General features: G+C 39.9%; 1 protein-coding gene across 1 annotated transcript in view; it reads right to left on the bottom strand.

Moving 5' to 3' along the window:
* LOC127645066 (zonadhesin) overlaps positions 1–20,046 on the bottom strand; it is a 67,050-nt gene extending 47,004 nt beyond the window's left edge. Inside the window, exons 1-3 of the mRNA XM_052128588.1 lie at positions 19,921–20,046; positions 19,672–19,836; positions 19,236–19,304 (exon numbers count right to left, since the gene is read on the bottom strand). Of these exons, the coding sequence (XP_051984548.1) occupies positions 19,236–19,304; positions 19,672–19,836; positions 19,921–20,046 (360 nt within the window). The remainder of the gene's footprint in view (positions 1–19,235; positions 19,305–19,671; positions 19,837–19,920) is intronic.
* Between the last annotated feature and the right edge of the window lie 1,680 nt (positions 20,047–21,726).

Genomic DNA, 21,726 nt, shown 5'->3' with positions numbered 1-21,726 from the left:
AGTCAGAGCCTCAGAGTCAGGAAGCAGGAAGTCAGAGCCTCAAACTCAAAAAGTCAGAGCCTCAATGTCAGGAAGTCAGAGCCTCAGAGTCAAGAAGGTCAGTTTATGGTGATTTACCATCCCATATGATTTACGGAGGCCACATGGTGCATGTGTGCCATGGTGAATAGCAAGAGCCCCTACAAGTGCTAAGTCTCTGCCTTAATACGCTCAGCAAGCTGAATGATAAGATGCATGGGCTGACTGTCTCAGAAGCAGAGTCAACTGAGATTCGTCCTCTGCCGATTGGTGTGTGCCAACATTAGGAATAATTTGGCAAGAAAATGGGATAAAGGAAGGAAGCAAAGGAAACAGCAAGTCAGAGTCCCAGAGTCAGTAAGTCAGAGCCTCAGTGTCAGGAAGCCAGAGACTCAATGTCAGAGACCCGGACGTCAGAGCCTCAAAATTATGAAATTAGAGCCTCAGAGTCAGAAAGACAAATTCCCAAAGTCAGAAAGTCTGAGCCTCAGTGTCAAGAAGTCAGAACCTTTAGAGTCAGAAAGTCAAGGAAGTAAGAGACAGCGTGAAGAAGTCAGAGCCTCAACTTCATGAAGTCAGACCCTCAAGTAAAAGCAAATAAAAACCTCAGAGACACATCAGTCTACATTTATGAGTAATGCAGCTTTATAGTGTGTGTGTATGTGTGTCTTTCACTGTGGCTTTAGTTATGTTGGCCATGCTGCTCCCTGTCACAACTGCAGAGAAACAGTCTACTGTAATTGCCGATGAGAGGACACACACACACCGGCACAAAGCTTTGCTTAAGGACATTTATCAGCGGTTTTCCAGCAACAGAAGACTTTGCACTTTGAGACACCTTCTGAAATGCTAAGACGATCTTTCTCTACTCCTCACTCTTTTGTCCTCTCTCTCCCTCTCTGGCACCCATGCTGTTTCTCTTCACTGCGCTAGGAACATCGGTCTTGACTTCTGACCTCCAGACTTCCCTCTAAGTATGCGGCATGCGCCGATAACACTCCGTTCAGCTGTCTCACGCAGGTCCAAAGCACCAGAGAATGTCAAGCGTCAAATATCAGAAGCATGCCTGGAAATGGCACGCCGACGCGCACATTTCCTATCGATTCTTTCTGAATCTCTCTCACTCTCTCTGGAGCAGTGAATAATACAAGAGTCAGGTATGAAAGTGGTTTCAAATGCTTTTTCAAAAGGTGCCATTCTGAGTGCCATAATTTCATTCTGGAGAAATAATATTTCTTACAGTATTTCACCTGAGAAAATATTTTAAGGACTATTGGTTAGATGAGGGCCTGTACACACACACACACACACACACACACACACACACACTCAGTCGATAAACAATCTCCAAATCTGTAAAAACAAATAAAAAATACAATAAAAAAAAAAATATATATATATATATATATATATATATATATATATATATATATATATATATATATACACTCTTTGATCCAGCAGGCTGATCTCTCAAGTGATTTCTCAAATGTCAGGCAGTGGATTATTGCCACTGAAGCCATTTCAGTGTTGTATTTAACAAGTCAAGTCAATTTTATTTGTATAGCGCCTTTCACAACACACATCGTTTCAAAGCAGCTTTACAGAATATCAGCATTAACAGACGATAAAACTGTAATGTCTATAAAGTCGATTAATCATCATTGTGTAATTTAGATAAAATACGATTTTTAATAGTGTTTAAAAATAATTAAATGATAATTGTATTAATAACCCCAGTGAGCAAGCTGAAGGCGACTGTGGCAAGGAACACAAAACTCCATAAAATGTAGATTAATGGAGAAAAATAACCTTGGGAGAAACCAGACTCACTGTGGGGGCCAGTTCCCCTCTGGCTAACATTATGAATGTAATGTAAATATTAATTATGTATAGGTAAAATCATGGTTTAAAATTATTAAACTAAGTGTTAAGGGTCAGTGATTAAACATCTGTAATCTGTGTTTGAACTGTAAGATTAATGACCAAAGTCTTTGAAGTCCATCTTGATTAATTGCAGAAGTTCACATAGATGCAATTGTCCTTGTTAATTGGCTGATGAAGGCTTTTGTTGGCAATAGTTAGTCTAAGCATTTCATTTCAAGATCGTAGTCCATAAATAGGCCGAGGTGATGCAGGTTGGAGTTGGCATCATTTCATCCTCTGAAGTCCGTCATAATAGATTGAAGTGATGTTTGGCTGGCACCGGCTGCATTTAGTCATCATCATTCTGCGACATGTAGCAGTGGAGTCCAACATGAAGCAGGAATGGTGCTGGATCCAGCCGGTTCTGGTGACCTCAGGATAGGAGTCCCGAGGTTGAGACAGGGAAACAAATAAAAAGATGTAAGCGTAGATGCCATTTAATTTATTGCAGAGTTAGAGATCATGCTCAATGTTTCTGGTTTCTGGTTCCGGCAGACCCAACTAAAGCAGCCTAATTGTGGGTTGGAGGATAAATTAGGTGTATGCCTGGCTAAATAGATGAGTCTTTAGTCTAGACTTAAACTGAGAGAGTGTGTCTGCATCTCGAACAGTGTTTGGGAGACTATTCCATAGTTTAGGAGCCAAATATGAAAAGGATCTTCCTCCTTTAGTGGATTTTGATATTCTAGGAACTATTAATAGGCCAGAATTTTGCGATCTTAATGAACGTGTTGGAATATAGCATGGTAGAATATCACTTAAGTACTGCGGAGCTAGACCATTCAAAGCTTTGTATGTAGTTAACAGAATTTTAAAATCAATACAGAATTTAACAGGTAGCCAATGTAACGATGATAAAATGGGGCTAATATGATCATATTTCTTGGTTCTCGTCAGCACTCTGGCTGCTGCATTTTGAACCAATTGAAGTTTATTTATTGATCTTGCTGGACATCCTCCCAGTAATGCATTACAATAATCTAGTCTTGAGGTCATGAACGCATGAATTAGTTTTTCGGCATCAGCAACCGAGAGCATATGCCTTAATTTAGCAATATTTCTTAGGTGGAAGAATGCTGTTCTACAAACATTTGTAATTTGATTTTCAAAGGACAGATTGGTATCAAATATAACACCTAAGTTCTTCAGCTGTTGAAGATGATGTAACAGTACATCCATCTAGAGTCAAATTATATTTTAGTGGCTTATTTTTAGAGTTTTTGGTCCAATAATTAGAACCTCTGTTTTGTCAGAATTGAGTAGAAGGAAATTTCTGGCCATCCAATCTTTTATTTCATTAATACACTCTGCTAATTTTGAGAATTGTGAAATCTCATCAGGTTTTGAAGAAATATAAAGTTGTGTATCGTCAGCATAGCAGTGGAAACTTATTCCACGATTCCTGATAATATCTCCCAGGGGAAGCATATACATGGAGAAAAGCAGAGGTCCTAAAACTGATCCATGTGGCACTCCATATTTTACTTTTGTTTGGTTTGACAATTCCTCATTTACATAGACAAAGTGGTAGCAGTCTGCTAAATATGACCTAAACCATGCTAATGCCACTCCACAAATTCCAACATAATTCTCTAGCCTATTCAAGAGAATCGTGATCTATCGTGTCGAATGCAGCACTAAGATCTAAAAGCACTAGAAGAGAAATGCAGCCGCGATCAGATGATAAGAGCAAGTCATTTGTAACTCTGATAAGTGCAGTCTCTGTACTGTGTTGAGGCCTAAATCCTGATTGAAGTTCTTCATATATACTACTTCTCTGTAGAAATGAACATATTTGGGAGGATACTACCTTTTCTAGTATTTTTGACATAAACGGGAGATTTGAAATCGGTCTATAATTAGCAAGATCTCCAGGATTAAGTTGTGGCTTCTTAATTAGCGGTTTGATAATTGCCATTTTAAAGTTTCTTGGGACATGTCCTAAGCATAGCGAGGAGTTAATGATCTTAAGAATAGGTTCTGATATTACAGGAGATACCTCTTTTAAGAGCTTAGTTGGTATAGGATCTAACAAACAAGTTGTGGCTTTTGATGTTTCGATAAGTTTTGTTAGCTCTTCATCACCTATGATAGCAAAGGATTGAAGTTGCACATGAGGGAAATTATTCGACACTGTTTTCTGAGGTGCTATGACAGATGATTGCATAATTCCAATTTTATTTCTGATTATTTCAATTTTATCTGTAAAGAAATTCATGAAGTCATTACTCTTGAGCTGTGACATAATATCTGGTTCGGTTGAGGCTTTATTCCTAACCAATTTAGCCACAGTACAGAATAAACATCTAGGATTGTTGTGGTTATTTTCTATGAGTTTACTAAAATATGCTGACCTGGCAGCTTTGAGTGCGTGTTTGTAGCTACAGACACTATCCTTCCATGCACCCTGAAATACTTCTAATTTTGTATTTTTCCACATGCGCTCCATTTTCCGAGCTGCTCTCTTGAGAGCATGAGTGTGATCATTGTACCATGGTGCAGGGCTTATTTTTTTAATTTTCTTTAATCGAAGTGGGGCGACAACATCAAGGGTGCTAGAGAAGACTGCATTTAAATTTTTTGTTATTTCATCCAGTTCTTCTGGGCTTTGGGGTTTATTGAGTATATGAGATAGATCTGGAAGAGTATTAGTGAAGCTATCTTTAGTGGTCAAAAGAATAGTTCTACCTGAACGATAGCGTGGTGTAGATTGAGTAACATTAGCTGATTGCAGCATGCAAGAGACGAGGTAATGATCCGAGATGTCATCACTCTGCTGCAGAATTTCTATATTATCAACATCAACTCCATATGAAAGAATTAAATCTAGCGTATGATTATGGCGATGAGTTGGTCCTGTTACATTTTGTCTGACTCCAAGAGAGTTGAGAATATCGATAAATGCTAATCCCAAAGTATCATTTTCATTAACTATGTGAATGTTGAAGTCACCAACAATAAAGGCTCTATCTACAGTAACTACAAGATCTGATAAAACATTTGCAAATTCACTAAGGAAATCTGAATAAGGCCCGGGTGATCTATACACTGTAGCAAGGGTAAAGGACAACAGAGAATTTTTATTTATATTTGTATTTGATGGTGTCACCTTAAGCATTATTAGTTCAAAAGACTTACATTTATATCCTGTCCTCTGAGTAACACCAAAAACTTCACTGTAAATTGTAGCAACACCTCCTCCTCGACCCTTCAGACGAGGCTCATGTTTGTAACATTAACCTGGGGGAGTAGATTCATTTAAACTAATATATTCATCCGGTTTAAGCCAGGTTTCAGTCAAACAGAGCGCATCCAATCTATGATCTGTAATCATTTCATTGACAATTAGTGCTTTGGTAGAAAGAGATCTAATGTTTAGTAGCCCTATTTTTATATGATGTACATTTTTAATTTGTTTGTTTTGTTCAAGTTTGACCTTAATCTAATTTTTTCTAAATGATTTAGTGAGGGTGTTGTGTTTCGTAGTTCGTGGAACAGACACAGTCTCTATGAGATATCTAGGTGATACAGTCTCTATGTGTTGTAGTTTATGTGACCTGTGTGACGTCTGTGTTAACAGCATTCTTTAATCATGTGGAAAGACAAACTGAAAGTAAGGATGATGATACAAATTATTGGGTAGCTCACTAAAGGTTGCAAAGCTTACACATTACTTAAAAATGGCTGTTTTCAATATATTATAGCTTTTCCAGTTGCAAGCATTTCTTTCCAAAAAGTAGAGATTATTATAGAATTAAAAAACATCTTCATCACCTATTTTTTTTTATCACATTAGTTGTCTTTAACTACTGTGTTAATAACATTAAAATACATACAATACAATGTAATTACTGTGCTGTTCTGCTGAATTCTACAGAGGATAAGAAACAGGTAGGTTTAGGAGTAGGGGTATGGTAAGGGTCACGGGTTAGAGTTATCTCCACTTTAACTTCCACTTTTAGTGAAAGTGAAGATTTAGAATGAAAAAAAAATACTTAAAATGTAAATTTAATTTGTGGGTTTCTCACCCAAACCTATTATATCTCTTTTGAAGATATGGATTTAACCACTGGAGTCTTATGGATTACTTCTATGTTTCCTTTATGTGATTTTTGAAGCCACAAAGGTCTGATCACCATTAATTTGCATTGAATGGATGCATAGAGCTGAGATATACTTCTAAAACTCTTTGTTTGTGTTTTTCTGAAGAAAGAAAGTTCTACACATCTGGGATGGCATGAGGGTGTGTAAATGATGAGAGAATTTACATTTTTGGTTAAACTATCCCTTTAATTATGAGTAGCTTGAAGCTTGGCAAGCTTTAGTTTCAAAGAAGCATCCCCAACACAGCTGGTAACACTGTGCAGTGGTTTACAATATGAAGCGAATAGTCTTGATGTTCACTAGAGCCATTTCATGTGTGTATGAGGAGATGGAAGTATTAGAGTGTTGCTGAGGGCTTGTGTGTGTGTTTGCTGTGTTTGCCCCACTGGCTTTTTTTTAGATGAACCTCCAAGTCTTTGAAGACAGCACGACTCAGGACTCAATCATCTCTAATCTTCCACTCTCCCTTACGGCAGACCCCAGAGATCTGCTCGCAACCCCACACAACCTCTGAATTCTCAGTGTTGCCTATCCCTCATCTTAACTCTCTCCATCTCTTCCTACCTCAACCCCATCTTTCTGCTTTTTACTTCTTTTCTTTGTGTAGTTTATTTTCTGTTTGTCTAACTGTAAGCAATAGTTTTCTCATGATGTCATGCAACAGCACAAGAGAAATACTGTAGTTTTAATTCCGTCACTCTGCGCAGCTGAATTATGTTAAACAAATCGTGTTTTTACATTGTAAATACACAGAATACCTCAAACACCAGAGCTTACTGCATATTTCTAATACATGTGTAAATGATGCAGGAGAAATCAGAACTTTCAGCAGCTTTCTTGTCCTTAATGATGAAAACCGGTCTACATTATTGACCTCCTGAGACACGAGCATGACTGCTGTGTGCGTTTTTAATTTCCTTTTTTTAATTTGTAAGTAGTACCTAATCAACTTGCAATAAAACAAATTCTAAAAAAGTTTTCAAGAGCAAATTGTTTTCCTAAAAAAAAGATATTCTCATATGGGGACTGCAGGAATAAGTTGTGACATTTTAAATAATACCAAGCTATATAAAGTTTTATTTTTTTATTTAATTGTTTATTACACTCACCTAAAGGATTATTAGGAACACCTGTTCAATTTCTCATTAATGCACTTATCTAATCAACCAATCACATGGCAGTTGCTTCAATGCATTTAGGGGTGTGGTCCTGGTCAAGACAATCTCCTGAACTCCAAACTGAATGTCAGAATGGGAAAGAAAGGTGATTTAAGCAATTTTGAGCGTGGCATGGTTGTTGGTGCCAGATGGGCCGGTCTGAGTATTTCACAATCTGCTTAGTTACTGGGATTTTCACGCACAACCATTTCTAGGGTTTACAAAGAATGGTGTGAAAAGGAAAAACATCCAGTATGCGGCAGTCCTGTGGGCGAAAATGCCTTGTTGATGCTAGAGGTCAGAGGAGAATGGGCCGACTGATTCAAGCTGATAGAAGAGCAACTTTACCTGAAATAACCACTCGTTACAACCGAGGTATGCAGCAAAGCATTTGTGAAGCCACAACACGCACAACCTTGAGGCGGATGGGCTACAACAGCAGAAGACCCCACCGGGTACCACTCATCTCCACTACAAATAGGAAAAAGAGGCTACAATTTGCAAGAGCTCACCAAAATTGGACAGTTGAAGACTGGAAAAATGTTGCCTGGTCTGATGAGTCTCGATTTCTGTTGAGACATTCAGATGGTAGAGTCAGAATTTGGCGTAAACAGAATGAGAACATGGATCCATCATGCCTTGTTACCACTGTGCAGGCTGCTGGTGGTGTAATAGTGTGGGGGATGTTTTCTTGGCACACTTTAGGCCCCTTAGTGCCAATTGGGCATCGTTTAAATGCCACGGCCTACCTGAGCATTGTTTCTGACCATGTCCATCCCTTTATGGCCACCATGTACCCATCCTCTGATGGCTACTTCCAGCAGGATAATGCACCATGTCACAAAGCTTGAATCATTTCAAATTGGTTTCTTGAACATGACAATGAGTTCACTGTACTAAAATGGCCCCCACAGTCACCAGATCTCAACCCAATAGAGCATCTTTGGGATGTGGTGGAACGGGAGCTTCGTGCCCTGGATGTGCATCCCACAAATCTCCATCAACTGCAAGATGCTATCCTATCAATATGGGCCAACATTTCTAAAGAATGCTTTCAGCACCTTGTTGAATCAATGCCACAGAATTAAGGCAGTTCTGAAGGCGAAAGGGGGTCAAACACAGTATTAGTATGGTGTTCCTAATAATCCTTTATGTGAGTGTATGTATCCAGGAGTGTTGGTTACTAATGTTTTTGTGACGTAACAGACATGACATGCTTTGGAAAAATGTGTATTGGGTAAAGAATAAATTATTTGACTTGATTTGACATTTATGTTAGAGTGTTTATGTTATGTATGTTTTTTTCTTCTTTGGCAACAAAATCTCAACTGGAATGGGAACAGGTGAAATGCATCTTATTTTCATCCTAACTCTACATAAAGGGTTATACAGGTTTTTTTTTACCCTGCCAATTAAAATTCCTACTCTGTTTCCAATGATTCTTAAACTCTTCAATATTGAATTAAAGATATATCAACTATTTGTGAATTTAAATTACTAATACAATTATTATTAGTTAACTTTCCTTAAAAAACAAGTCGTTTTATAAAGAATAAGCATCTGTAACCGGTCCTGCTCGACCCGCTACAAACATCTCCAGTGTGGGAGGCGGGCACGCTAAAGAAGGAGGCTACTGTAAACTGGTGCCATTCAGGTTTCTTGCTAGCAGGCGCAAAAAAAAGCAGAGTTGCTATTGTTAACACATAGCAATTGTTGCAGTTGCGGGAGTAACTCCTATATTCCATATACACATTGAATGAAAATATAGGGGATTCACTCCCACATTTAAATAAGGTTGTCACTGAAAACTTTGTAGTGTGTGGCCATATTTGCTACACAAACATGTAAAAATGCTGCTCTGAAAGTCGCCAGATTAATGAAAAGATTAATGTTGCTGATTGTACCTCAAATGGAAGCATGCCCTCAGACCCCCTGTTAAATACAGCATGATCTCACATAAAATTTGGCAAGTGGGTGCCGATTATCTTTAGACGAAATAGGTATACGTTGACCGAATTTCAGATAAGTTGACTGAAGCGGTAATTACCGGAATGTTCGGAAACAGCATGCCGACTTCCCGTGTGATCATGTTGACTAAATAACTCTATACTATTTTACTTGATTAGGAACTTACACTCAAAAAATTAAGTCATTACCCATACCTAATTAAACTGTAGAAAGTTTTTACAAGTAATTGAATGTCATTCATTCACATTAAGTTTCATTGAGTCAACATAATTTAGTTTACGACAATAGTTTTAACTCAACTTCATCAGGTTCGTCAAATTCAATTTACTAAGGTTTATTAATTTTCATATGTTGGCCCAACTTAATTTATTTGTTGTGCAGTGCAAGTCATGGTTTAAAATGAGTAAAGTAAGTGTTTAAACAAATAATTTGTATGAACTATAAGGTTAATGACTAAAGTCTTTGAAGTCCATCCTGGATTAACTGCAGAAATTCATATAGATGCATTGTCCTTTGTTAGTTGGCTGATGAAGGCTGATTTAATAAACAAATGAAAGGACAGTGTAACTGTAGCACTACTAATTTAATAACAACTGCTTATAGAGCTAAGCAGCATTAAAATCAAGTATTATTTAAAAGTGAATTTCCATCCTTAACCTAAGCAAAAGTGCCATTCATCACCATGGTAACCCCCAAAACCCCAACATAGCAGATACTCTTAAATATCAATATAACAGAACATTGAACATTAACAAATGTCCTCCTATTCACCTCTTGGTTAATAATGCATTAAACAACACTTATTTTGAACAGTTGCAGATACTATTTTCACCCTCAATTAATGCTAACACACAGTATATGGGCATCAGTGCAGCATGTTTATTGTGTTTGTTTAAAGTCCCACAGACACCCTACACCAACTCATACACCTAAACCTAACCCTAACCTTCCCTTACAAAAATTAACCATTGTTTTACTACAGCAACCATAGTATCACCATGGAATTTTGTAGCAAAATCATCATAACCACAAAATTAAAACATGGTTACTATAATAACACCATATTACTGTAGTAACACCAGGTAATATCATTTAAACCACCAAAAAACATGATAACTACAATGTTACTATAGTAAAATCGTGGTTAATTTTACCCATCTTAAACCTTTCTCTAAACTCCCCGACCTTCACAGTAACCACCTCATTTTAAACAATTAATCAAGAAAAAAAATATGAAAATAATCGAGATTACAGTTACAGCTGTTGCAATTATATAATAGTGAAATGTGTCAATAACGGCATTCTGTTTAGGTGTACTCAAATTGTGCCAAAATGTTCTATTTTATAAACATAATTTTTGGGCCGATATGCAAAAGCAAATCAGTGGCATTTAAATTAGTCTAAAGGCATATTAGTATATAATTTGTGTATAATTTATAAAAAATGTGAATAGCACCTTTTTTCATGCAATAACAATAATAATGCAACTACCAAAACTTGGTCCACCAGCTAGATCAGCTAGCACCAAACCTGCTCTAACCAGTGTAAACTAACATGGACATTCTTCACCAACAATCAGCTTTACCAGAACACATTTATTACATATATATATATATATATATATATATATATATATATATATATATATATATATATAAATATCCAATGTTTCCTGCACAGCTTTCGAGTGGCAGTGCTTCACCCTACTGAATCTAAAGTGCTGCTACTGAATAGCAAAATAATTTTTTTTGTAAAGTAATTTTACTGGAGCTGTGATTTGGAAGTCTAAAATCAATGCAATGAGATATAAAAACCAGAATGTTTCATACAACAATGGCAAGAAAAAACATCTATCCGAGTTGTCCTTGTGTGCTGCATGTAAAAACTGTGTGTAAAGTGATCAATGGAAAGGAGGAGGCGAGAACCAGCTTGATAATATAAATAATTGTTTAATTGGTAAACTTAAAAGACAAACACACACATGACGGACATGTCCGTAAACGATCTCTCTCTCCAGCACGATCCTCTGCAGTCAACCTTTATCCCTCTCGGGAGGCTTGATTAGCCTAATACGGGACCGGGTGTGTAGGATCACGACCCGGACCCGCCCTCCGCCCTGCCACACTGTGCAACCAGTGTTGTTTGGTTCAAGATCAAATTAAACTGGAGTTTCCAGTTTAAATCCATCGGCGAAATCTTCACTGAATGACTCACTGAATCAGTCAGAGTGGTTATTGTATCAACATTTGACTCACTGAACTAAAGTTATAATTTTATCAGTATCATTCCGGACAGGTTGTTCATATGAAAATGTGTTGTAAAAAACAGTAATTAAAGGTGGGGTATGTGATTTTCTTTTTTGACCATTTTTTCAAAATAACTTGAAATCCTATTCCTAACCCACTTACTGGCTGTAAATTAGAAGCACTGAAATGAAAATTAAGCAATTTAATCATCTGTGGAACGGGCAGGACTCGAAAAACTCCAGCCAATCATTTTCAAGACCATCTAGAATCATTGGACAGAAAATGTGTCAATCAAACGGTCGTACCATGCCCCCTCCCCCACCACCCTGGCTGGCGTGTCCCGTTCGATGCGCATACTCAAAGCTCGTGACCCAGTAACAGGAAGCGATTGTATTTATGTATGGAGAATAGAGCTTTTATAGTGCTAGTGGGGTTGTTCCACATTTCTATGAATCCTGTTTTGAATAGAAGACCGCTGTACAGACGCCAGGGCTGGCGATGTTCTTTTTTTTACAGTTATGAGAAAATCAGCTCTACACCTTTCAAGGGTGGTATGCGACCCCCTCCTCCTGCTGTGTCAACAATTTGCTCTGAAAAATTGTCTGACAGGTGAATGCACTGTTTGACTAGTGAGTCTAGAACACTGCTAGAACACTGCGCATCTGAGTTTTCAGCTCGTGCATGATTGCTGGCGTCCATGTTTTTCGAATGGGTGGAGTCAGGGCCAGCGTTGGAGGAGAGAAGGTAGGACCTTAGAGTTGTGTATTTTCAAAATCTGCCGGCCGTTTTGCAAATCACATACCCCACCTTTAAGTTTAGTTTTTTTATAAATGATATTTTAATTATAATATATACTGTTTAATTTATTAAAATATACCAATTAGTTTATTTTTAAACAAAATATAAATGGCACAACAACTTAAATCTGTAGGGAACACACATGCATTTTGCTGATGCTTTTATCCAAAGCAACTTACAAATGAGGAATATAGCATTAACGATTCATCTTCATACTAAGACCATACTGGCTGACCAGCTTCCTTAGCTAAGTTATTGCTGGTGAATAGCATTGTTATTTTTAGCCACCAGCTAGACAAGCACCAAACCAGCATAGACCTGCATGGAAATTCATGATGGTGTAAGCTGGTCTTTTCAGCAGGGTCCTTTTTAAATACATCAACTTTCCACCTTCTCCTGTAGATGTTTCTTCTCATTAAATTTAGATGCAGTTTGTTTCGAAGTAAAAGAAAATCATTGAGCAATAATATGATGTCTGTGTACAGTACATGTGGAGTTCAGTCAGTTTGAACTGGCAAGTGCAATGTGTGGATAAAACAAACAGCCTTTTGATGTCTGCATAGTAGTAAGCAATCAAAGGATTTATTCCTTCCCAAACATGTGCACACACACACACACACACACACACACACACACACACACACACACACACGCACACACACACGCACACACACACGTTCAACGTGCTGAGGTGGCTTTTCCGATGCTGGCTTGAGAAACTCCAACTTGTTTTGTGTTATTTACGCTTACTCTGCACACACACACACAAACACACTCACACACACGCGCGCGCACGCGCTTTCAAAATCAGTGAGTTTAACTATGCATACAGGTGCAATCAACAGTCATCTGTGAGTTTAACAACCCTGCAGAGAATTTAACAATACAAAGAAAGTGCTAATGATCTAATAATTACTTTGAATAAATGTTGCCCATTTGTAAAAAAGGATACCTTCCCCTAGAAATCCTCCCTAGACAAGTAGTCACAGGAGATGCATCTGAGTTAATTCCAGGTGTGAACCCCTTGTGATCGAATCACCAGAGAGTGCTACGAACCACTCCGAACGGGACTCGAACCGACGTCTCCGGCGTGGGAGCTGTGTACGCTAACAAGGAGGCTAAAGGCTACAGCCACTAGCGTCAGTCGCTAGTGCACCTCTTGAGGTCAGAAGAGTGAGGTTTACACACTGCACAGCTATCTACCAGCTGGCTCCCGTTACATAAACAGGGTCAAAAACTTCAGGATCAGTCGCTGAATACAGAACTAAAACTCAAAAGATCTAAAGTGAAAATGTCTGTACCAAAACAAAAAACTTCTTCCCTGCATACCTGATACACCTGCCCAGTTACTCTCTCTCTTTCAATATTTCTCTTTAAATTAATTTAAGCTGGCAGAGATGGAGGTAAAAATAAATTAGAATGTGATAAAACAGGAGAGAACTAAAGCAAGATGAAAGATGACCTGTCATCGCATTGACTGGTGAGTATTCTGCATTTTCCTTTGATGTAGTTCAATGGAAACAACACTTATGGAAATTAGTCAGGTAAAGATTCATTCGGGGGAATCATTTAATTTGCATTCTTCTGTCTGATATAGTTCTGTGTGACCTTTTGACCTCTCTCAGGATGGCAGGAAATAAAATGAGGTGTACATAAAAAAATATAATGGATATTATATGGGACACAGAATGTATAACAAAACGTGTTACAAAAACACTGCCCAACTCTGTCAGATTTAGCAACAAAAAAACTGCCCAATTGTGCCACATTTACCCAAAATCTATCTAGATAGTAATAATAAAGTAAAGCATTTTTTCTGTTCACATAAATATTAAAACAGTAAATAAAGTACATGTATTTTTATATGGGTAGATGGTATGTTCATGAATCTTTTTAATCAACATCAAGATTTTAGGTTTAAATGTACAGCATATTACAATTTAAGGGAAATGTTGTTTTAGGTGCTGTGGTTGGTCACTATTGCTCTTCTTCTTTACAACATGTATTATTATTTAAATTATTTACATTTATTTGCTTATTTTAAATAGCCATGTGGTGTGACAAATAAATTTTTTAAAGTACAAATGTTCCATATGGTTTCTCAACCAATATGTTCATAAAAAAAAAAAAAGTATGTATAATCATGATAGAATAATGAGTAAAATGTTATTAGTTTAATAATAAAATCGTAACAGTTTAATCGTAAAATCTTATTTGTAAAATAGTATCATTTTAATAGTTTAAGATGGATTATAGCATGTCCACAGGGCATGTTCACTTTACTAACATATTTCATATTTCATTACTATAATCATATTTAATAGTTATTTTATTTAATTAATCTTTTATTTTTTAATATTTATTTATTCATTAAATTTTTTTTACATGCTTTTTTATTTTTAATTCTAGCTCTATAATATTGTGCTACCAGTTCCCCCTCTCTCTCTCTCTCTCTGAGACTGTCATCCTTTCCTTTTTGTAAAAAATTTTGTTCACCCATTCAGTCTCTTTTTGCTTTTCTCACCCTCATATGGCTACCTGCCAACTCTTTGTGCTCTTCAGAGCTCAGTGCCTCTCAGAAGGGTTACCTGCGAGTCATGGTGACCTCCTAACACTCAGTGCATTTAATGATTGTGGCCCAGACTGCACTTCTGTATGTGACCGGACAGATTAATGAGCATTTTCAAATCCAAAACAAACATAATCAATAGATGAATGACTTCTGCTGCCAACACTGACAGAGCAAACAGGCTACTAGCCAAGGTCAAAGGTCAAGAGCTGATGAATACAGAGAAGCTGGATATGAATTGATTTCTTTCCACTAACAATAACAGCATTTGCATGATAGCTGAGTAAGTAACCAGGTGAGATTTTATGACAGCAGGTCTCCAGCACCCCCCGCTGTTCGGTATTAATTAGTGGCTTTGCTGAGTACAGAAAACCGCTAAAGATGTGATCGTAATTACTAGGCAAATTGTGCAGAATAATCAGCACAGTTTTTCACAAGCTAATTATTAAGAATAAGCAAGAAGTAATGAAAGGAATTATGTTAATATATTGTTGAAGAAAATCATGTTGCTTTGAAACGTGCAGGTTATTATTTCTTTTCTATTGCTGCCAAAAAAACATAGATTTAATCACTCCTTCAAACTAACTTACATTTTTATGTAATCCATATATGTGATTGGACAAACTGTTTTATGACTTTATAATTGACAATGTCACATTTCTGAATTAAATAAAAAATTTGCAGTGTGATTTTTTAATACAGGTATGTCTAGTGTACAGTCTATATAACTTTTAGTATAAAATATTAGTGTGAAAATCAGAGTGTAAATGTAATTAAGATACAAATGATTTTTACTCATTAGCTTCTTCCAAAGACCCTTTTAAAACTCTGGTAGAGCTAGAATACCTGACCACAATTACAACAATACATTGTTGACACTGTATTTCTATTATAATTCGAATTAATGATCTCTCATCTTCTCTGATTATATACTGATTTACACTAATATCCAGATAAATAACATAACTCTCACACCAGCTCACAAAGCATGGTCTATTCAGTTGTTCTCAACAGGTTTTGTTTCAGAAACAATACTTTATATTAGTCATTAAGTTACATTTCTCACACAAAATATAACAGAAACACTGTACACACTGAAATGTATTTAAATGACCATGAACTGCACTGGTCAATCATCTTTGAAATTTGATTTGTTTCACTTACAAATCTTGTATATTAATCTGTATTTCTCTGTTCTAGTATCTTCTAACCAGTAGAATGTTCATATTGAGATTATTGATTTGGGCCAATCAAAAAATGTGTGTTCCCAAACAAAACCTGTGGGGGGAGGGGAGAAAAGACAACGGCCAGGTAATTTGAGTATGAGACGTGTTCGAATATTTTGTGGAGGCGAGGGCGTGGTTGAGCATTTGTCTGGGAAGAGAAGAAGCGGGAAGAGTTTTCACCTGAGATGAATTGCTGGTAATTGCTGTTCCCCGTCTGTCGCTCACTTTGACGTTGTGTCAAAGAAGCGACACTAGGGGTCTCTCTTGAGCGCCTTTTGCATCTCTGATCTATGAGAAAAGGCCAATGAGAAATTGGCAGACAGAATTTGCATGTCCTGCCCCCGGACATACGGGTATAAAGGGAGGGAAATGCGTCTGTTTCATTCAGAAATTTTCTGAGGAGCAGACTGGTTGTGTATGCAGCGAGCTGCGAGTCACACACTGTTCCTCCCATCTCTGAGTGCGATTGCTGTTGGATCTATGGTGCATATCAGCGGCTTTCTCCCTTCTCTGCACGGCAGTGCAGCTTTTCCCCTGGGTGCTTCGACAGCGCAGTTAAAAGAGTTTATTTCTCTAAAAGAGTTATTTCCTCTAAAAGAGCAAATACACAGCTGGCGTTGAATGTCCTTTTCAGGACGCGTCTTTATAAAGATGCCCTTCCGCCCCTGTGTAGGTCCTGGATGCGGTAGAGTGCTCTCCGCTCCTGACGGCCACAGGCGCTGTCTCATGTGTCTGGGCAACGATCACACGGAGGCAGCGTTTGTGGATGTTCACTGCGAGAACATGACCATGGCAACGTTGCGGTCGCGGCTTTCCTTCCTCAGAAGGAACGCCACTTCAGCCGCCCCCCTGCGTCGCTCCTTCTTCCCACGGGATTAAGGATGACACTGCTGGCGATGGAGGCGATGTGGGGATGGCACTGGGCTTGGTTTCACCGGGTACGTCCCGCGAACCACCCACCCCCTAGCACGTTCGTTGACTTCCGTCCGGGCTCAAGGCAACAGCGGCTCGCCTCACAGCCAGCCTGCCTATCCTCTTTAGCCCCCCAAGCCGGATGAGCTCGCCATTGCATCAGAGAGCGGTCCAGCGTCTGACGCAGATGACTCGACTGGGCTGCCACCTTTGGGCCAGCATGCCCAGTCTGAGGCTGATGCCCAGATGTCTGACATGCTTGCCCGGGCCGCCGTCAGCGTGGGCTGGACTGGAACCCTCCATACTCATAACAGCCTTCGCGGCTGGATGATTGGTTCCTCGGGTCTGCGCGCCACTCACAGCCGTGCCCCCCCTCCGGTCCCTTTCTTCCCGGAAGTGCATGATGAGCTGACGAGTTTGTGGAGGAAAACTTTCTCCACCCGTCACAAGGCCTCTCTCTCATCCGCTCTCACTACCCTCGATGGCGGAGCGGCCCATGGGTACGCCACCACCTATCAGGGTCGCCCTGTGCTCCCCTCCAAGGCCTGTAGGATGATGTCTTCACTGACCTCCAAAGCCTACAGCGCCACTGAACAGGTCGCTTCCGCCCTGAATGCCATGGCCCTCCTGCAAGTCCACCAGACCAAGGCACTTAAAGATCTGCACTTGGTTAGTCTTGATCCCGACGTGCTGCAGGAACTGCACTCAGCGACCGACCTCACCCTCAGGGCCACAAAGGTCACAATGGCGATTGCCACTCTCGTGGTTCAGGAACGTCATCTGTGGCTGAACTTGGTCGAGAGACGCGAAGTGGACAAGACATGCTTATTCGACGCGCATGTCTTCCGATTCGTTCTGTTCGGTGACACAGTCGAGGACTTCGTCCAGCAGGCCATATCACACATCCTGCCCCGCTGCAAACCTGCCGCCACGGGCCAGGCTCCGTCTGCTCGCCGAGGGCGTCCTCTTGCGGCTAAGAAACATGCAGCTCCGCCTCAACCTGGGCCCAGCCCGCAGGAAGCGCATGCTCCCCGTCTCGTGGACCCCTTAGAGGACCCGGAAGGCTCCCAAGCAGTCCTGAGACGCACGACCCAGAGACCAATATGTTCGCTCCAGAGCTGGTAGGTAAGTGCTTCGAGTCATCTCTCAGCACCAGAGCCTCGGGATGCACCCTTGCCTCCAGACACCACATTACCTGCTCCACCCGCTGAGTACGTCAAAAATAAACGTCCCCTTAGTGCCTCTAGCTCAGAGATTGAATGTTTGGCTCTCACTAATCTGTCATGCTGGCTGGCCAGGACCATTCGATTCGGTTATGCAATTCAATCCACCTTGAAGGTGTATGTAGCCACTATCGCGGCCCACCACAACACAGTAGCCGGCAAGTCTTTGAGTAAGCACGACTTAATTATCAGGTTCCTAAGAGGCACCCGGAGGTTAAATCCTCCCGGCCAAGCCTGTTCCCCTCCTTTTTACCCGTATGTCTGTGGGCGGGACATGCAAATTCTGTCTGCCAATTTCTGATTGGCCTTTTCTCATAGACTCCCTTTTACACAGCTCCCATAGCTGATTGCCCCTTTTATACAGATGGGACTGATGTTCCTGGGCATGAAGCAAATTCTCCTGTGTTAGATGTCCCAATGTGTGGAGTTTTGCTCTCAGGTCCAGAACGTATTTAATTTCGTTCTTACTCTCCGAAGGTCCCTCCTCTCAATTTTCCCTCAGAACATCTAGGATGCCCTGAAGCGTGTGGCCATAATGTAATTAAAATGGTGAAAACCCTATGGAGGCTTGTGTGGCAGGTCATACAGAGGTTCTAGCCACATATCTCCCATGGGGATTTCCTGGAGGATGGGAGGGGTGGAGCCCTCGCTTCCCTCCAGGTTTCCCTGATGTGGAGCTGATGTCAACGGCCCAGGCAATGCCTCCCCAGCCAGTGCTGAATAAATCCCATACTGGATTACCCTATTGCAGGACCCACACACACACATTCCTCTTAATAATGTCTGAAATTCTGGCCAATTTGTACCCAAGGTCAGCGGATGGGTGATTCAGGGACTAACCGCCACCTCTATTCTATGTTTTTGTCCCTGGAATTGAACAATAACAGGCACTAAAGGGTATTTGTGAATATCCCCATGCACACACCTCACTTTAACCCAGCGTGCTATACCCAAAACACAAACTTTGTTGAATCAAAGTCTGATTACAAACCGAATCCACAAAGGCTTGATATGTACCCCTTTGGATACCTTGGAACCCGGACCCACGGCCCAACATCTATCCCAGGGCATTGATCCTGGATGTGTACCTGGTCCCCACAGCACCAGCACATTAGCCCAGACTTTATCTCCACACCTGCGGCACCTGATTTACCAACCTGGCAGAGACGGGGAACAGAAACAAATGGGTTCGGAGCAATAGAACCCCTGGGCTCAGGGAGCCAGCTTGCCAGGGGTTAGGGACAGGAACAGTATGGGTTAGGAAGGGGAAGAGAGAAAGGGAGAGAGAGAAAAGGATACAACATCTCCTGGATACGCCAACAAGTGGTCCTCTGCCAGCTGGATGGCCTATTCCAGCAGCGGCAGATGCTATTCCATTTGGCAGCTATTCGACAAACTACTCCAGCACCACCAGTAAATGAAGGCAAATCGGTGGCTGGACTGATCGAATGTCAGTGCACGGAAGTGCTGACAGCACTGTTCGATGATACTTGTTGGATGATGGCTTGTTTCAGAAACGAGTACTCCAGCAAACTCATGACAGGTAGCTGTTGTGCCGCAAGCTGAGCCTCCACCAACAACAGCAGCAACAGACGGACCACCCACTGCACGCTGGACCACTCCAACCCCTCCGTGGCATGCTATGAAGGCTTCTGGGTCCTCCTGTGTTCCCATTTTCATCAGCGTGATCTGAGGCACAGCAGGTGTGCTCAGGGTTGCTGCTGGAGTACACCCCTGTGGCAGCAAGCTCCTGATCACCTATCGGTCCTCTGCCTGGGATTGCAACAGGGCCTGGAACCATTGTTCTTGCTCTGACTGCAGCTCCAGGATGGCCTGATGTTGCATCTGGTGGATGCCAGCAAGGGTTTTGACGATCTCAGCCAGCGGCGAGGACTCCATGACGGCGATCTTCCACGTTCCCGGGTTTTTATTATTATTATTATTATTATACTTATAACTATATTATTTATAGGTGCCTTACATTGCAATCAAGGACACCTTACAACAAAACAATAACATTAAACAACAATTAATCATTATTTCAGCCTGAACAGACATAATACAAACACAAAAGCAATCACATAAAAGCCTGCCTGAAAAGATGGGTCTTAAGGCAAGATTTAAAAACAAGAAGACTTTTATTGTTTCACACATCGAGTTCCATAAATAAGGAGCTGCATTTCTAAAGGCTCTATACCCCATAGATGTTGTGCGAACTCGAAGGAGAACAAGAGTGAGTGCAGAAGAAGATCTTAAAGTGCGAGGAAGAGTGTGGATTTGAAGAAGGTCAAATAAGTATGAAGGGGCAAGATTATTAAGTGCCTTATAAGTAAGAAGAAGAATTTTAAAGTTAATGCGATATTTAACCGGGAGCCAATACAAGTATTGTAATATGGGATTACTGTGTTCAGTTATAGGAGTTCTGCAAATAATACGTGTTGCTGAATTCTGCACTAGCTGGAGTTTATAGAGAAATCTTGATGGCAGACCATAAAAAAAGAGCGTAACAATAATCAATACGGGACGTTACTAAAGCATGGACAAGTATCGTGGTGTTCTTTACTGAAAGAAACAAAGTTGATTAATGTTACGAATGTGGAAATATGCAGAGCGAATAACATTATTTATATGAGCTTTGAATGAAAAGTACTATCAAAGATGACAACCAAACTTTTAACCTTTTTAGCAACAGAGACTGAAATATCATCAATATTCACTGAGCAACATTTAGACTTTGCTAAACTGGTTTTTGAGCCAACAAGAAGAATTTCAATTTTACAGCTATTTAACTTTGATGTAAACCACTCTTTCATCTCAACTACACAATCTGAGAGGATAGATGGAGGAAAAGTAGAGGTATGTTTGGAGGACAGGTAAAGTTGGGTGTCATCAGCATAGGAGTGGAATTGAATACCAAATTTCCTAAAAATATTACCAAGAGGTAAAAGATAAATAATAAACGTGTTCTTTAGAATACAATGTATTGTTTACTACCATATTATTGAACATAAGCCAATCATTGGCATACAGTTCACAGCAATCCATTTTGCAAGTGAAATTGTCAATCAGTTGAAGATTTTTTATGAGGGCTTGTTTAAGGACCCTTCAATGTACACTTGCATCAGACATGCTTGTGTAGCGTCTCGGGTGCGTTGTGTCATAAACATAACATTTTTAGGTCACTGTGTCAAGTTAAATATAGTTTAATATTTAAAACACATCTTGAGATCCCTTAGTTCGAATTTGCACTCCATCAAGTGTTTTGAACGCAAGAACATAACGCAGGTTTGTGTTGTGCTGCCCGCTGAAGGGTTGTTTTGTTCTCTGTATAAACTGTGAGTTGCTATGCAGCTGAAGTTTCACTTACTGCCCTCTGGAGTAAACAGGTGCTACTACAAGCTTGGATTTCTCAGGAATCTTCCTTATTACAGTCCGGGGGCATTGCAATTAATTGCATAAATGTTTTTAACATGTTATTTTTAATACAGTTAATCGCACTGAATTGCCGCCATCTCCTCCCTTTATATCTCTGTGTCACAGCTCACTGGGAATACAAACAGGTGTTAGCACAGGTGTGAA

The sequence above is a fragment of the Xyrauchen texanus genome, chromosome 6, assembly GCF_025860055.1.
Source record: "Xyrauchen texanus isolate HMW12.3.18 chromosome 6, RBS_HiC_50CHRs, whole genome shotgun sequence".
NCBI lineage: Eukaryota > Metazoa > Chordata > Actinopteri > Cypriniformes > Catostomidae > Xyrauchen > Xyrauchen texanus.
The sequence above is the reverse complement of the archived record's forward strand: the minus strand, read 5'-3'. Positions and strand labels throughout refer to the sequence as shown.